This window comes from Vanellus vanellus (genome assembly GCF_965231255.1).
Source record: "Vanellus vanellus genome assembly, chromosome: 19".
NCBI lineage: Eukaryota > Metazoa > Chordata > Aves > Charadriiformes > Charadriidae > Vanellus > Vanellus vanellus.
The window spans coordinates 11,951,525-11,969,959 of record NC_138924.1 but is presented as its reverse complement, the minus strand read 5'-3'; the positions used below and the strand labels follow the sequence as shown (position 1 = coordinate 11,969,959).

General features: G+C 38.2%; 1 protein-coding gene across 4 annotated transcripts in view; it reads left to right on the top strand.

Moving 5' to 3' along the window:
- Positions 1-18,435, top strand: part of NF1 (neurofibromin 1) — a gene marked incomplete at its 5' end in the record, with an annotated part of 98,926 nt that overhangs the window by 25,932 nt on the left and 54,559 nt on the right. For 3 of the 4 annotated variants that reach the window (XM_082492860.1, XM_082492859.1, XM_082492857.1), the window contains 18 exons: positions 988-1,122; positions 1,687-1,800; positions 3,068-3,147; positions 4,514-4,637; positions 6,113-6,256; positions 6,954-7,200; positions 7,522-7,595; positions 7,709-7,792; positions 8,410-8,850; positions 9,313-9,452; positions 10,020-10,142; positions 10,571-10,654; positions 11,001-11,117; positions 11,671-11,852; positions 11,958-12,169; positions 12,798-12,959; positions 13,987-14,090; positions 14,948-15,083. In XM_082492860.1, coding sequence (XP_082348986.1) covers positions 988-1,122; positions 1,687-1,800; positions 3,068-3,147; positions 4,514-4,637; positions 6,113-6,256; positions 6,954-7,200; positions 7,522-7,595; positions 7,709-7,792; positions 8,410-8,850; positions 9,313-9,452; positions 10,020-10,142; positions 10,571-10,654; positions 11,001-11,117; positions 11,671-11,852; positions 11,958-12,169; positions 12,798-12,959; positions 13,987-14,090; positions 14,948-15,083 — 2,703 coding nt within the window. Of the gene's footprint in view, positions 1-987; positions 1,123-1,686; positions 1,801-3,067; positions 3,148-4,513; positions 4,638-6,112; positions 6,257-6,953; positions 7,201-7,521; positions 7,596-7,708; positions 7,793-8,409; positions 8,856-9,290; positions 9,453-10,019; positions 10,143-10,570; positions 10,655-11,000; positions 11,118-11,670; positions 11,853-11,957; positions 12,170-12,797; positions 12,960-13,986; positions 14,091-14,947; positions 15,084-18,435 lie in introns of all 4 variants that reach the window. The other variant, XM_082492858.1, reaches the window with a different exon arrangement.

Genomic DNA, 18,435 nt, shown 5'->3' with positions numbered 1-18,435 from the left:
GTGTATGTGTGTTTATGCATATAACCACACACATACATATATATATAGTATTTTTCACAGACTTCAGTATGCATTCAAATTATTTCTGTTGAGATGAAGAAACTGCAGTTGATTGCAATGCAACAGCGTGCTTCACTTTGAAGGGTTGTGCACGCTGTAGGATTGAAGCATAAACTCAATTTTTTAATTCCTTACAACCGGTAGCATCCGTATGCACTTACTTCACAGCCAACACTGTCTGACTGTTCGTTAAATGTATTGCTCATACTGCTACCCGGATGCTGTTGTGTGAACAGATAGAATATGATATCGTTCACTCTGGAGTCCAACCAGAACACCTTATGTGAACTCTCAATACGTATCTTAAAATGTCCTCCATTTCACATGAGGAAGTTGCTGGTACAGAAGTAATTTACTGATTTTTCTGAAGAAGCTAGATGTTTGTTTTTTTTTTTTTTTTTAATGAAGTGATGGACTGTGTACCTTGTAAAAACTGAAAGGTGCATTTTTCAGAGGTTGTAGAGATGAAAGTGCTATCATCTGAACTGTGACACTGGCAGAAAATAAAGAGACTATTTTGCTTTGGAAAAAGTTCCCCACCCTCTCATGTATTCAAGCTTCCTTGGAAACATTTATTTTTATTTCTTTCTCAGACCAGAGAAAATCCCTGTAAATGCTTTTTGGTCCTTTTTTCCATTTTTCTTTTGCTACAGTTTGTCTTACGCGAAAACTTTTCTTATGTCTCCATACAGCTCACTAAAACAATTCTTAAGGAAACTTTAAAGATATAATAAAGTGATAGCATAAGCATATGTAAAAGGGGATTTTTAAGTAGAAAGCTACGTGACTGTATTTGAGTGAATTTTATATACTTTTAAACTTTTTCATGAATTATAGATTATAAAAGCAATACAATTCATAAGATGTTTAATAGTTACTACTATGTAGACTACGTTACTGACAACTGTGATATTTTCCTTCCGTCAGAGTCTTACATTTAAGGAGAAAATGACAAGCCTTAAATTTAAAGAAAAACCTACTGATTTGGAAACAAGAAGCTACAAGTTCTTGCTGTTATCCTTGGTAAAACTGATCCATGCTGATCCAAAGCTTTTGCTTTGTGTGAGTATATCATACTGTTCGTTTATAGTAAAATTGACTTTTGAAACTACTAATTGAATAAAAATTGAAACCACAAACTTGGCATCTAGGATACTTCCCAACTCGTTCTTTTCTCTGGTTACAATGCTTCTGTGCTTTCAAAGGAAAAAGACAAAACCAAAAAGAAACCGTAAGGAATTTTACAGAACCAGAGCAACAGAATGAAAGGGAGAATAAAGCCCTGTAACACCGAAGGGGGTGGGGGGAGGTTCGGGGAGTAGAACAAGAAGAAAATTAAAATAAGGAGGGGGGAATTAGTCATCATTTCAATGAGTGAAAAGACAGATGCACTCTTAGATCTTCCATTATTCTCAGGTCTGTTTAGTGTTTAATTTAAAAATATTTTGATTCTATCAAAGGTGTGAGATGCAAGGGGTATCAGAGCTTAAAAATAAATGAGGTACTCTCTTAAAGGTTCAGAAATCCACCTGGTTTAATTACAGCAGTGCCGCTGTAGCGGTCAGTAACACGGCCAGTCATGAAAAAGTTTTACAACTTAAACTTGCTTTCCTTTTTGCTATTTAGAATCCAAGGAAGCAAGGGCCCGAGACGCAAGGTAGCACGGCTGAATTAATTACAGGCCTTGTCCAGCTTGTTCCGCAGTCCAGCATGCCAGATATAGCACAAGAAGCCATGGAGGTAAGGGGTGACTGTTCTGTATGCCAAATAATTAGTACGCAGACAAATCAAGGCTTTTGTCGGAGCTCTGAAGTACTGATTAGCTATGAAGTTCTGTGTCTTAGGGTTTGGTCTCTATTGATCTTTTTCTAAATGTCTCCTGCACTGAAAGCTTTACAGGAGAGGCCTATACGAAAATTTCCCAAAGCGATCCGTACTGTTTCTCGCGCCTCTTAATGTGGCTTGGTCGTCCCTGCTGTTGTTGAGAGAAAGTTTGACAGTTCCTCTGCTCCATCTTTGTGGAGAGCACCATTAAGCTTACCCCTTCTTTTCTGTGTTTCCTGAACGGCTGTGAGAAAAACACCTAACGCAGGGGCTGGTCCTGTGTCCTGTTGGGAATGGGAGGTTGTGCGGGTGGGAGGGATGGACAGGATACCTTATGGCTACTGAAATCTTCCCGCCAGCTTTGATTGAAGAAGTTAACAAATCACCAAAGTTACTTCTGATTTTTAGCCTTTCCGTGCAAAGTTGCTGATTCTGTGACTTTGCCAGTTCAGTTGTAACATTCGGGTGATTTTCACCATGGTGGGTCTCCGGAGCACTTCGTGTGCAGTGAAAGCAGGCGTCAGCTTCTCCTTGTGCATAATGCAACAGAAACTTTGTGTTATTCTTTTTTAATCCATGGTGCCCTTTTTATTATCCTGCCTTCTTTAGATTCCCGTTCTAAAAAGCGCACCGTAGAGTGTGTGCTTCATTGACTAGAGTAAAAGCAGAGATTAAAGTTTTGTCCATATCTCACCAGTACGCTCTTGGATATGGCCAGGACCTATTCTTATCCAAGTTTTTGCTTGTGCAGGGAATGGTTACAAAGAGCAAAGTATTTGCATGTCCCGCCTTGGCAAAGAGCTTGAACTACAGAACTTTTGTTGTTGCCACTCGAGGTTTATATCCGTAGGATTGGTTGCATTACTTTTTCTGCAGCTGGACACTAAGTAAATGTCAAAGCTGAAACCTGTCATCTAAAAACATTGTGTCTGTGTGTCTGGTATGGATTTGTGTGAAAATACAAGGTAAAACCTCTAGGTTTGGTTTATATAAATACGTAATAAAGACTAAAATGAAATACTTCTGACACAGACTAACAATGAACTCCTGTTCTTCTATATAAAATGCTTTTTATATCTTTTGGTTTTTTTAATTACTGTGTGATTGCACCTAATTCTCTGCCTGTGCTGATGTGCTTTGTAAATTTCTGCCTTTAAGTGAAACTACTTTGTTTTGAATTTAGGCCTTGCTAGTTCTTCACCAGTTAGACAGCATTGACTTGTGGAACCCCGATGCACCTATAGAAACATTCTGGGAAATCAGGTATGTAAGTTAACTTTTGTAAATTAGAGAAATAGCTGCTTTGATTTGTCTTCTCTTTTGAAATAGCTGTGAAAGTTTGGGGAAACCTATGCAACATCGGCATGAATCTGCAGTCAAAGTTATTATATATGTTCATAACAACATTTTATCTTCCCTATACTATACGGATTTAACAACAATATAACATTTTGCTGGCTTTCTTAAAGACTCTCTTCATCCTGATGTTAAGGTGTAGAAATGATGATTAGTTTGAAACGTTAGAGACTTCTCCACCTCATTCAAATGTTTACTACTTGTTTAAATTCTATTTTATCTTTTTGGGGCTGAGGGAGCACAATGCTAAGTAATTCTAGGAGTTTGGATTTGCTAATCTTGACTCTGAAGCCCTCACCTCAAGAAGGTGGTTGTTTGCTCTGCCCTGGGATCTCCATTTGTCTTCCCTGTGTATTTAAAGAATTTTTATTCATGAAAGTCGTCTTGCTTTTTGTAACTTCACAGCAGCTGTTGCCGTTGATTTCTTGGAGAATATTAAGGAAAATGACGTTCCAAAAAAGTCAGAATTACACAAAATGCTAAAGCAAAAAATAGGAATCTGTAAACTCAGATTTCTAAGAATTGCATGAGCTAAACACTTTTAAAAAGAAATATTTGGTGATCTAATGGGAATTGGTACAAATGTTTGCTTTAGAAGACAGGGGATGGCAGTCTGGGAGGAACACTCTTACCAGCATCAACAAATTGGCCTGCCTGACTGCTGACCGTGGCTCAGGGGCTTGGTACGGGATAGGTTTGGGCCTGAGCCCTACCTCGGTGGGCTGGAACTGAACCTCATCGCTGTAATTTCTGATAGTAGAAATAATTTTGTGGTCTGCTCGGGCTGGGGGAACAACCCGTTAAAATTGACACTAATTTGGACCCTTTGGCAGTTTTAACAGAGAGAGTGAGGCCTGAATGGATATGAAGAAGGAACATCCCTAGATGTGTTCCTTCCAGAACAGAGTTGAGACACGTTATCAGAGCAGTGTAGGTAAACTTGTACTGCCACTGTCTGTGCTGTATCTGTTCTGTGGATAAATGGAGGACTTCCAAACCGACAGCCCTGGAGTCTGGACTTCTAACAAGTACCCAAATCGCTTAACTTCCTCTAGGGAACTAAAAAGGCCAGCTGGGTGGTGGGAAGGGTCAGAGGGGAGCTTGTCTTTTAACGTACACACCTGTATGATATCTATTACACATGTTAAAAGATGATGCTAGTATATGTACAGGATATTCATGCTAACTGCCTATTTCTGTGTAAGATATAGTCATATCTTCAAAATTTTGTCACTAGATTGTAAAGCTAATGCTGAATTCCATTTTGCTGCAGTTCACAAATGCTTTTTTATATCTGCAAGAAACTAACTAGTCATCAGATGCTCAGCAGTACTGAAATCCTCAAGTGGCTGCGAGAAATTCTCATCTGTAGGAATAAATTTCTTCTGAAAAACAAAGTAAGTAAATGTTAACATGTATCTGTTAGGATCATTAAAACGAATTGCTCTCTGTTTTGTCACTCCCTTTATTTACCAGTTTATTTTTATGATTGGAAGAGATTTAATAGCTACACCTACACTTCCTGTTTTTTGATTTCTCTCTGCTGAGAGACGGTGCTTTGTGAAGCACCCCTGATTGGAATTGTTAACAGAAGTTAGGTTTAGGAATTATTTTTTTTCTACTTTAGCTACACAGTTTGTCTTATTTCCCTGGAAAATGTATGTTTTGCAGAAACCAGGTGCCTGATACCTGTTTGTGTAATACAAAGAGAAATAGTCAACAAGGTGAGGAAAAGGGAAAGTTAGCTATGATAAAATATACTTCTTCATGGATGAAATAAGAATTTATTTTTGGATCTCATGTTCATGTGAGTCCTAGAATTCTGACTTGCTTCTTTCCAATAATCTCAAGAGACTTTTTCCAAGCCAAACACACATTGTAATGCTCTAATTACTGGAATTAAAACCAGACTCGCTATATTACTTTTTGAATTAAAGATCTACTAGAAAAAATAAAGGGTTTCTGGTTTTTCTATCTGACCTGAAAGTAGCTGTGCTAACATGAGAAGGATAATATCTTATGTGTACTATATAGCATGATTAAAAAGTCTTCTTTCAGCAACAGGATTTTTACCTTTAAGTGACTCTTTTCTTCTGTTTTCAACTTGGGTAGCTCTCTTACTGATGGCGCTACTTTTTGTCCGTGTTGATGCTGAGTAGTGAGCTTTTGTCTTTGGTATCTCCAGTTTAACGTATATTTGTAAAATAGAATCTCATGTATTGCAGCTGAAGACTGTAGGAATTCTGGCTTTCTGTTCAACGAGACTTTTACATTTGGCCTCTTAAGTGGAAATCAACTGTCCTTCAAGTAGAGTATGCTTAATACTATTGTTCTCATTCCAGTTAAGAAGTAATTAAAAATCTCTTTCATCTTAGTGCTTAGAGGATATTCATTAATATTGGGATCAGAAAAAGATAATAGTCTTTATTAGAGCTCGGCTTCACAGTCTCAGTTCCCCTTTTCTGATCTCATATAAAATGTATAGAATAAAATGCACAGTACTCCTGGCTTGGCTTCTTTAGATTTAATTACACCTAAATTATAATGATATTTATGTTAGTATTTATTCTGTGGGGTAAAACCAAGAAGCCTATCAGGCTTTAAGGAGACTCTAAGAAAGGGAGGAAAAGGCATAATTTTGTGCTTACCTCAAGGTGATGGATTTTGAAGATGACTCTCCAGACAGTTGCTTAAGGGGAAATATCATTCTAAGATATCATTAATATGGGTAACTTTTATAAAGCCCTGAAAGCACTGGTGTGAAAAGTACTGTGTAAATGTTGAAGAGGTTTTTGCCTTCCTGAAATCTGTCCTTTTTACCCTTTTTAAAAAATAAGTTGGTTTATTATTTTACATATCCGTCTCTTTATAGCAATCAGATAGGAGTTCCTGCCACTTTCTCTTCCTTTATGATGTCTCTGGAGGTGGAACTAGTCAAATTTCTCTTGACCATGAAGAGATGATACGCTGTGCTCCAGGAGCTACCCTCAGGAAAGGGAAAGGGAATTCTTCCATGGTAAGTAATATATGATAATAATTCCTTTTCACACTTGGGAAGAAAACCCTATGTGCACGTAGAAATTAAATTACTTTGAGGGTAATTTAAAAAAATAAAATTAACTATTTCTGATGAGAAAAAGACATCTGTATCCTACATAATGTATGTGTCTAATATGCTGGTTAATAGTGATGTTTCAGACTTTAAAAAGTCACATCTTTTTCAAGTTAAAATGGTGAATATTTTTTTCTTAGGATTGCACATAGCATCCCTACACAGTAGTCTATTGTTAAGAAATCCAAAGCGTCACTTTTGAAAGTATTGTATGTGGTTTGAATGTACCATGAAGGATCATAAAATGAAGCGTTTTAGCAAGGTATGCCCTTTGACAGACAAGTTTCTCAAGCCTAGTTTTACTACCAGTTCTAGCCGCAGGAAAAAAATGCAGAGGGATTTAGGACATCTTTTATGAGCCAAGACTTACATTTTGGTTTTTAATGTACACTTTTCCTAAGTACGTGGTTATCCTTATGAAAGGAGCAGGTTCTTCGCCACTGTGTGCAGCAGCATGTAAGAGCTCCGATCTTGTTTAGGATTGTTTATTCCTACTGGAATAAAAGCGGTTTGAAAGAACAATTTGGATAAGGCTGAATTTTAATAAAATTGCCATATTCATAAGCAATATTACCAAATTTGGAATTCTCCACTTCCCAAGGAAAGTACAGCAGGATGCAGCGGAACACCGATTTGTCGCCAAGCCCAAACAAAATTGGAAGTCGCCTTATACATGTTTTTGTGGAGCCCGGATATTGAGGCAGTCCTTGTTGCAATGTCCTGTTTCCGTCACCTCTGTGAGGAAGCAGATATCAGATGTGGAGTAGATGAAGTCTCGGTGCATAATTTTTTGCCAAACTACAATACTTTCATGGAGTTTGCATCTGTTAGCAATATGATGTCAACAGGTAAGAATAATGAATCTGCAAAATGCTTTTCTGCCTGTATAATAAGACTATTATTTGTATGTTCTTTAAACCAGTTGAGATTCTTGATTTGATTGCTACTTCTGCTTTCGCTGAAATATCTTAATCAGAATTGCTAGAAAGAGTAGAGAATTTGGGTGACTGAATTCATGAGGATTTTAGAATGTAACAAGAAGAATCCTCTTCTAAACACTTTAAAGGGTTATGTTCCTCTGTTAATTTAATAATTACTGTCAAAGATCTCATATTTGATGTAGGTGCGTTTTCAAAAAACTTGATTAAACATTCTGTGCTCCTTTGTAGGGAGAGCAGCTCTTCAGAAGAGAGTGATGGCATTATTAAGACGCATTGAACATCCAACTGCGGGCAACACAGAGGTAAACTTTCTTCTGAATTCATATATTCTTTTTATGCATATTTTTTTTTGAAAAAAGAAAATACTGTTGCTACAAGTAGTTTTGAAGTTAAATCTTGATATATCTTATTTTAGGCCTGGGAGGATACACATGCAAAATGGGAACAAGCTACAAAACTAATCCTTAACTATCCAAAGACCAAAATGGAAGATGGGCAGGTGACTATGAATTTTTCCATCGGTTCAACCCTCAGAAATTCAAAATAACTATTTAAGCTTATTTATTTTAAGGAACTGAATTTTAGTCTAGCAAATGTGTTTTGTAGGCAGATTTAAGCTCCATTAAAGTATCCAGAAAAATAATGGTAATCATTTGTCAACTATGCTTACAAAGAGGCCAAGAAGTAATTTGACTTAAATTGCTGTAAGGGAGACGGAGGCTGAGCTTAAAAATTAAAAAGAAATTGAAAAAAAAAAAGAATAATGAAAACTCTGGAATACTACTAGAGAAATTATGAAATCCCTTTCACTGGAAGTTTTTAAAAAAACTGCTGGCTATCATGATTTAAATATACTTTATCCTGGTGCAGAGCAGGGAATTGTCTAGGCAACCCCCTTCAGTCCTTTCTAGCCTTGCTCTTTCAACTTCTCTAAAAACAGCGCCTCTGCAGAGATTTCTGTTTGTACTATCACAATAAACTATAAAAGGTGAATCTTAGAAAATTCTTGAGCCTGGAATTGTAATTGGTAGGACGTTACAGAATACTTTAGAATTCTGATCTCTCTGTTAGTTATGTTTAATTGAAGAGATTTCATCTTCAGCCATTCTTTTTCAGGTTGCTGAAAGTCTTCATAAGACAATTGTTAAGAGGCGGATGTCGCACGTTAGCGGGGGAGGCTCCATAGACTTGTCTGACACAGATTCTCTGCAGGAGTGGATCAACATGACGGGGTTCTTATGTGCCCTGGGAGGAGTGTGCCTACAGCATCGTAGCAATGCAGGATTCGCCACCTACAGCCCCCCCATGGGCCCCGTCAACGAGCGTAAGGGCTCCATGATATCCATGGTGTCCACTGAGGGGAATGCAGAGACTCCTGTTAGCAAATTCATCGATCGATTATTGACTCTGATGGTCTGTAACCATGAGAAAGTGGGACTTCAGATACGGACTAATATTAAAGATCTGGTGGGTTTGGAGTTGAGTCCAGCACTTTATCCAATGCTGTTTAACAAACTGAAGAATACCATCAGCAAGTTTTTTGATTCTCAAGGACAGGTAAAGTGTTGATATATTCCTTCACGTTTGCTTCTTAATAAAAAATGTCGGTCCTGTCTTTCACATGGGTAATTGAAATTAATACCTGTTCGTGTTTTGTACAAAAAACCTGCAAGCGTTGTGATTGTATATGACAGCATGGGTTAATAATTACTGTATTTGTGATACCAGGCTGTATTTAACATCAAGTAATTGAAAACGTTCTTGAATTTTAAGTGAGCTCTGAGTACAGAATCTGTGAGAATGTTCTCAGAATCATTGTGGCTGGTAGTGTTGACATATTTAGTCTTGACATGTATTGGAGTTCTTTTGTCTAGGTGATACTAGAAAAATGCTTGTCCATTAGGTTTTTGAAATGCTACACTATATTTGATAAATAACCTTTTTTTTTGGTTTTGTAAAAGAGTAAAGAGTAAAGAGTAAAAGTGTAAAGAGTTAAGACTGGCAATTTTCTTCCTGCAGGTTTTGTTAACTGAGACCAACACACAATTTGTAGAGCAAACCATTGCTATAATGAAGAATTTGCTTGACAATCACACAGAAGGGAGCTCAGAACATCTTGGACAAGCCAGTATTGAGACAATGATGCTAAATCTGGTTAGGTAAGAAATCGTGTTGACCTTCCTATACAAAGTAGTATATTTAAAAAGTGAGGTAGACCCTTCTAGTTTATATCTTTTCTGCTTGCATCCATGGAGAAGAAGCAACTGATTTTATGATCCTCCTCCTTTATGGTTCTGACAACTTCAGTAATCATGGAGGTCATTTATACTGTAGCATAAAGTGTGCTGATGGAGGGTGACTTCTTTTTTTTTTTAAAAAAAGAACTAACCGTTCCATAGCTTGGCCCCATTCTTGTAAGCATTCCTGGTTCCTTTTCTGTGCAGTGGTGCGAGTGGTTAAAAGCCAGCTGGAGGGCAAATTTCTGTTCAATTTTATACTAATAGAAAACTTCTTTGGCCAGAAGAAATTTGGTACTGGTCTTCAGCTGACATAAGGTCTCATTTGGAAAATTAAAGAAGGTAGTGCAAACACTTTCTAGGCCATTACGTGAGTCTGCTGGGTCAGCCAGCGTGTAGGTTCCAGCAGGAAGCCGAAAAGGTTCCTGGGGGCCTTGTGCTGTGGAGTAGTGTGACATATTTAACCAAACTTTCTACTTTTTTCTTCAGGTATGTGCGTGTGCTTGGAAATTTGGTGCATGCAATTCAAATAAAAACGAAGCTATGTCAGTTAGTAGAAGTAATGATGGAGAGGAGAGATGACCTTTCATTTTGCCAAGAAATGAAATTTAGGTAAGTATTGCATCATACATCTTCTAGCATAGTGTAATGTGGACAACTGTAACTTTGTTTAGTTACACGTTTAAAACAAAACCAAAACCAAACCAAAACCTATCTCACACCATTGTTGCTCGTATAGGGCTAGTACTCTTGTCTTTGCAGAATAATTTAGAGCCTGGTGCTGCATTAAAATTTTATTTTGATTGTGGGGATAATAAACACATGTAAAAATTTTGTGTATGATACAGCCTTGGTTATTACTTGGTATAATAAAATTAGTTCAGGTCATCTTCAGTGAGTGGTGGTTCAAGTAGTTATTACACTGAATTTGTAATAGTTAACAGTGATACTGACAGCAGTTAGTGTGGTTGGGGGAAGGGTTGCTTAAAAAAAAAAACAGTAAAAAAACAAATCTAAAGCAATATATCTATATGTAACAGGAACAAAATGGTGGAATATTTGACAGACTGGGTTATGGGAACATCTAATCAAGCAACAGATGAGGATGTGAAATGCTTGACAAGGTAAGAAAGAATAATATTAACTGTCGCTAGAGTTGCTAACGGTGTTCCTGGTGGCATTTGAAACATTGTAGTGTTGAATTTATACTTAACTATTTTTTTAGTGACAAATTTGGTTTGCAGTTGTCCTCAGTAGATACACTGCATGAACCTGTATCACAAAGTGCAGTAATATGTTCTGGACAGAACTTTACTAGAATAACTTTTTTTTTTTTTTTAAAGATTCTTTTCACCTGCGGTTAGGTATATAAGCAAAAGGGTCTTGTTACTGGGTGGGAAAATTATCAAGGGGAAGGAGACACTACTTCTGCTGAACTAACTCACAGCTTCTTAAAACTTGATTTTTCAGAGATTTGGACCAAGCGAGTATGGAAGCAGTGGTCTCTCTTCTTGCTGGGCTTCCATTACAGCCTGAAGAAGGCGATGGTGTTGAGTTGATGGAAGCAAAATCTCAGTTATTTCTTAAGTAAATAGTGATTTTTAACTATTTTTCTATACAATGACTCTAAGTAGATGCACCATATAACTTCTGTTTCAATCTGTGCGTTTTTTTCTGGCAGAAATAACATTATTGTCCAAACACAAATTATCCCATTTCACAAATCTCTGCCTCCTAGGTTTATAGAAACATTTTCATTTAGAAAATAGTTATAAAATTTGACTTTGTTTCTGCTTAATGCAGAGGTGTGCTTTATTCATGGGAGGGATTATCTTGCTTTGATGTTCTAATTTTATCCATGAAACTTAAAATCTCTTTGAAGACATCTTTTTGTAAAGGCACACCTGTGAAATTCGCTTGCTTGGTTTGAGAAAATGTGCACACAAATTTTAGGCCAGTGCTTTCTGGTTATTACAACACATTTGAAAGTTTGGACTATGCTACAAGAAAGGTTACTTGGGGCAGTTGCGAGATGTTTTGTGAGGCTTATTGTCTATTTGCTACTGTATGCAAGTCTGGTTTAGGTGGTTGCCTTTGCAGAACCTGTATTACTTACCTAAGTCTTTTTCTTTTTCTTTAGATATTTCACGCTGTTTATGAACCTTCTAAATGATTGTAGTGAAGTTGAGGATGAAAGTGCACAAACAGGTGGCAGGAAACGGGGAATGTCTCGAAGACTAGCTTCGCTGCGGCACTGCACTGTTCTTGCCATGTCAAATTTACTCAATGCAAATGTGGACAGTGGTCTTATGCACTCAATAGGTAAAGTAGTTAGAGATAACTTTGCATAAATGAATACATAATGAAGACATTGGTATTTCATTTATTTTTACATCTTCCTTAGTAGTTCTGGGTTTCTTTAATCAGGCTTGGGCTATCATAAAGACCTCCAAACAAGAGCTACGTTTATGGAAGTCCTCACCAAAATTCTGCAGCAGGGAACAGAATTTGATACGTTAGCAGAAACAGTGCTAGCAGATCGGTTTGAGAGATTGGTGGAGTTGGTTACGATGATGGGTGATCAGGGGGAGCTTCCTATTGCTATGGCTTTAGCCAATGTGGTGCCTTGTTCTCAGTGGGTAAGTCGATTCATGCATTTTATTTCCTACATTTTTGAAAATATTAAGGCTTGAAATAGAAATTAGTGCAAACGCTAAAAGCGTTACAGCAGTCTGCTAAAGAGAGATTAGACCTACCGTTCGTGATAGCTAGCCTTTCTTTGCACATTCATGAAAAGTGTACCGAATCTAATTGTCAGAGATCTTGATTATAAACTGCATTTACGTAGTAAATTTTTAGTTCCTGTCTAGGAATAATTTTATGTATAGTTATTGTAATAACTGTATCTGTTTGGGTTGGTTATTGTATGTGCTGTGATGCAGACAAGCAGGACTGTGTTTCCTCCTCTGGATTTTAGCAAGATGAATTGGGCTTTGTTATAGAGCAGAGTAACTGCTGATCTGTCAGGACTAACCATTATGAATTTGTAGGCTGGATATCAAGAGGCAGATTTTTAGACAAGCAATGGCATAGGAAAGATTTAAAGAGAGATTGTGTATGCTTAATTTGGTATTTACATGCAAGACTCCATAGCAAGTTTAAAGCATTAGTACAAACTACTTGGTGGTTTTTTTTCATAATTCTTTTTTTTTTGTAGCTGCTTTGGCTCACTGCTAGTCAGATTAATATTTAATTGCTTCTTTTAAGGATGAGCTAGCTCGTGTCCTGGTCACACTCTTTGATTCCCGACACTTGCTCTACCAGCTACTCTGGAATATGTTTTCAAAGGAAGTTGAACTGGCAGATTCCATGCAGACGCTCTTCCGAGGAAACAGCTTAGCCAGTAAAATAATGACTTTCTGCTTTAAGGTATATTATCTAATCTATCTCTCTGCTACAGATCACTTCAGTAACAGGAAAAGTTTAGTAATATAAAAATAAATATCTACCAGTCTGTGGTGTTAAGCATGGGAGTAACTGGATTAAATGAAAACAATACAGAGTTGCCTTTGGGTCTTGGTTTAAGTTAGTCTCAGCTCTTGCATCTGTTAAGTTTAGGGAGTTTTGCTTTTAATGTTTTAACACTTGATGAACTAAATCTTGTGGATATCTTATGCCCAGGCCCAACTGAAAAATACAAATCCTCCTGGAACTAACCTTTTGCCAGGACTTCATGACTCAACCAGTTAGGCTTAAGCTTGCGTTTAGTCCTTTGAAAGTTTCCAGGGCAGTATTTCATCTTGCCTTATCTGGATATTCTGCATTGTAAAGATGAAAACCCGTGGCAGTAACAACAACGTTTGCAAGATTTGTAGATGTCAACAGAGATTATTAGTTATTTAGAAAACATAACTTACTTGATGCAGCTAATATTTGTAAAAGGTTTAGTTTTCTTAAAGTCCTTTCCTAAATAATCTTCAGTCATAGTAGGGCTCTTTAACCTTCCGACTAGTGTAGTTACATGAGTGGTTCTGGGACCGGTACCAGCTTGAAGACTGTTCCTGATGGTCTTTTTGTAACCAGCAGTTTAAAGATGGGGAGACAAACTCTGAGGTCCTGTTTGTGCTTCCATTTCAGTTTAAAAAGTTGTGTACAAACAGAGATGAAGAGTTGAGTCAGTGTGCTCTAAGAAACAATCCCATCTGGTTATTGCGGTTATTAAAGTGACCTATAGTTTTCTCTAAATTGGAAATTAATTAAAATACTTGTAGAAATTGATCACAGTTAAGTTTTAGAAGTGAGACTATAATACAGAAACATCAATTTTACAGAAATCTGGCTTATGCCAGAGCAAACCAAATGTTTTCCGACTCTTCTAACACTTACAGAATTGTGGCGTGTTTCTGTGAATTGCTATGTTAATCTGGCTGCCTATTCCGATCTTCTTTCCACACAGGTATATGGTGCTACGTATTTGCAGAAGCTTTTGGAACCTTTACTAAGGACTGTGATCACATCCTCTGAATGGCAGCATGTTAGCTTTGAGGTGGATCCAACAAGGTTTGAGATTCAAGGGGGGGAGCAAATGTATTGATTTGTAAACATGATTCCCAGTCATTGCAAATATTTTTCTCGTACTTTCATACTTTTCCACTCCTCACTTTACCAGACACATTAATGGTATCTGCAGCCCAGGGAGAACTGTACAGAGCTGCCCAGCACAGTGAGATGAGTTTTGCTGCATGTCCTCTAAACCCTGAGAGAGTAAGGAAGACAGAGAGCTCTTGCAGGACGTCTTCTCCTACTTGCTACTTCGTACTTCTATGTAGGCCACTAATGTGGGGATTTCCAGTAGTACCAGAAAGCGTCTGATTTAGGTCATTGAATTAACTACGGAAGCAAGATGGAATGCGTGCATGTTGTGTGTAAATTTTTTTGCTTTAATTTCTCGTATATCACTTCAAGACTTGGATTTAGTAGTTCTTGTTCTGTTGCTTTCAGCTATCTCTGACACTTAGAAAAACTTTTAAGTATTCATCTCTGAAGTAGCTTACCAAAAGATAGGCCTTCTTATTAATCGTTTAACTCGCAAATATCTGCGTCTACCTCAAAAATTCCTTTCAAAGAAACCATCATCAAACTGATAATGCGATTATCAGTTAGAATTACATACGCATGTCTCTGTATGGAATGGTGTGAGAGAATCCCACTTACAGCTGTCTATTGCTGAGTTTTAAATTACCTTATATTTATGACTTACATGGTTTAATATATTCATGGAAACTTTTGTGTAAAAGATCATAACTGTTTCTGTTAGATTTCTATTTTCCCTGTGAAATAAGGTTACTGCCAAACATATAAGTACAGCTAGTATCATTTATTTGATTGCTGGTCATACGTGTGTGGGTCTGTTTCAGGCTGGAGCCTGCGGAAAGCCTTGAAGAGAACCAGCGGAGTCTCTTGCAAATGACAGAAAAATTTTTTCATGCAATCATTAATTCTTCTTCGGAGTTCCCACCCCAGCTTCGCAGTGTGTGCCATTGCTTATACCAGGTATGCCTGCAATGGTTGCCTGCCCCTGAACTTTGGGGGTTGTTTTTATAATTCTGGCGATTTGGAGCTTGGTCCAGGAGTGGGTGCATAGTGGGCATTTCTTAAAGACTGTTTCAAGACATACGTTCAGTAACAGGAATCTAAACATGGGGACCGAATGGTGTTTTAAGACTTGGGTTGGCAATCGGGAGGTGACTAAACGTTATTTTTTTAAGGAGTTGAATCACAGCTGGGAACTCAGACCTAAGAAGGCAGCAATAATCTCTGCTTTAGCATCTCTGTGGGAGACTAAAGATTACCTGGGGAGGTAACGGTTATACTTGCTTTTAGCAGTTTATCATATGGGCCATCTATAGGGAAGGCAGCAAAAGGAGAAAATAAGTAAAAAAAAATCGCTGCTGGGTTGAGAGAGAGAAACAGTGTACTTTTTTATTTTTTATAAAGGATCAATTAATCGGAAATGAAGTTAATTATCTAAGTCTTATGGATCACACCTTTGATAAACATTCACTTTGTGAATAAAATAGCTGCTTGTGCAGATACTGATTCTAGGTAGTTTTTCTCTGCATAAAAAGAGGTGATTTCTTCAAGAGCATTTCTCTGAATTAATTTTTTCCAAAAATTGGCTGTGAAATGTATTATTCAGGTCATTGCTCCAGGGATATTACTTAGTCATCCATTACAGGTGGCCACAATCTTATACTTTCTGCCTTTGGTAGAAGAGCAGGTTAAAAAGGGTGTAAGATCATTCTAAGAAAAAACCTGTGTGGTCTTCAGTGGGACCACAGTAGTTACAAGTCCTAAATTTTACAAAATGAGTATTGAAGCTGAGTGTAATGGGAGGAAATAGGTGTATAAAATGTTGTTGGCTGTATTTGATAGAGAATTGTTTGTGGTTATATGTGCTTCCCTAAAGAGGATCATGTGCGGGTGAGGTCAAGACACTGCATCGTTCAGGTTTATTCTGATCCCACTCGGTGCCATGTTCCGAAAGCAGAGGCTCTGGGTGCTGTGGAGAGCTGTGAGCAAAGCCGTTAACTTGTGCTGGGAAGGAGGTCCACTGGCGTGTGATTTGGTAAATAACGTTGGCCTTGTAACTGGGATGCTGCAGATGCTCTGTGCTTTTGAGGATGATAGGTGGAATTCTCATACTTTAGAGGTAGAATGCCATCAGGAATAGTTTTTTGTCTATGATGTGAAATCTCTTCCAGCTGCCACGGGCAAGACCTCGTGGTGGGGGTACCGCTGCCTGCAGTACGCTGTGGTGCGTGGGGGGCTGCTGTACTTTAAGTGGCTGACCACGCATTTTGCAAACACGGAGTATTGAAAAATTCAGCAGGTAAATAGGAGGAGGAGAATCAGGAAAGGACAGCTAAATGTATATATAGAGTTCTTTTAATGAGGCAGATTGCAAAGACTGAATTTTACTTGTGGCTAAAACTTTAGTGCTGTCACCCAAACCTCAGGAAGTCACCAAGCTGGGACCACCCTCTCCTTGCTTGTTGCTGGTACCACTTCTAAATGATCCTTAAAGAGGAGAAACCTTCCTGAGCGCTGCACTGTCCTCCGTAGAGTAAGTTCTACCGTAGTGGTACCCTCCTGGCTGCCTCCCGTACCTGCGTTCCCCGGCCTCCATCCACGGCCTCAGCTCTCTCCCCTCTCTGCGGCTCTCTGGGGCAGCTTGGCAGCAGCTGCTGAGCCCAGGATGCTGTGGGTCTCTCTCTTGCTTTTTCTGTGCTTCTCATGGATTTACCTGCTGCTAAAAACTCCAGTGGGGGGTACTCCTGCTGCCCTCAGGGCTCAGAGGAAAGACAGTTCCCAGCCCCGCTGGAGAATGCCGTCCCGGGAGACGTGTGCACGGCAGAGGCTTTGAGCTGTGGTCGCAGCTAAGGGTTCTGGAAGAGCTATTGGCTTTTCAGCCATGGAGTCTGAATCTCAGCTCTAAAGCAAAGCAAGGAAAATAGATTTTCTGAGATGTATGGACTAATTATGAGTAATAAGAAAGAATTCTAATCAGTCTAGTCTACCATATTTTTATGGTGAATGCTGTATTAATAACAAACACAGCAACTGCTGCAGTTCTCAGAACTCGGAAGTGAAAACCAATGAATTGTATGTTGTGATTGTTGTTTAACTTGGGTGGTGTTTGTGAGCGGTTGGAATGAATTAGGCATGCAAATGATGCGCTTTTGGTTTTGCTGTAACTGCTTGTGTAAGTGGCTTCTAAAATCATCAGTTTCTCTCTCTGGTAGTGGTTGTATTGAGTTTGGGGGGTGGTTTGGGGGTTTCTTTTGTTGTTTTTTTCTTTTGTTTTGTTTTTAATGCAAAATGAGGAGGGCAGGTTGGTTTCCTTCAAGTTCAAATGGTCACAGTCTTGCAGATGTTGACTGGGAGTATATTTAAGTGTTATTGAAAACGTTTCACACAGCTTTAATTGTTGCTTCCGTTAATTGATGTTACATTGTCCCACATCTTTTCCTAGAATTGCTTTTATACGCTGTTACTAGGATGTATCAGTTCTACCTCCATTTCAGTGATGCACTGTTAAAAGTTATTTCTACGCAAACCACTTTTAATTCCTGCATGAGATGGAATTAGTAAAATTTACTCACCAGTGGGCATCGCCAGAGATTCTTCTAGGGAAGCTTTTCGAGTCTATTGACTTTATTCTTGCCTTTACATTTTTTTAGTAACAAGGGTAATTTGTTCCTGAAAGAGCTGATTTACTGACAAATATACAAGTGGTAGGAACTGATACTCAGCTTTTACTGAGTATTTACTACTTTAACTGTTTCTAGTAAGAGGTATCTTTGTGTACAAATGTTTATTCATCACAAATAGTGTGATAATTCATTCTGTACTTTCAAATTCCAGAGATTTTTAAGAGTCTGGCCTTTATCTGAAAGAAAGTACAATTACAATCTGAATTTGTGGGGTTATTAATCCATTTTTATCATAAGAACCAAATAGGTGATTTTTATAAGGTAACTTCCTTTTTTGTGAAGGTGAATGTATTCCATCCCAAGCAACGGTGTCAGAGTAACTGAGACTAAATTTTGCACTTAGACTTTTAAAGTAAGTCTGTGTGCAAAAACATACATGTTGGGTGTGCTCTGTAAATGATTAGTAGCTAATTGCAATCAATGTAGCAACATTATGGGAAGGGTGTATTTGCTCGGGCATTGGGGTGTAGTCTGGCTGGTGTTGGTGAGCAGCCAGACCCCGGTAAGTGTTGTCAGCTGGAAACACCATCTGCATAGCTGCTGTGACACAGCCAGGTGATTTCCAGTTAATGTATGTTCAGGAGTGTTACCTGGTCACAAACAAGCCTGGTCAAAGTAACCCATACAAA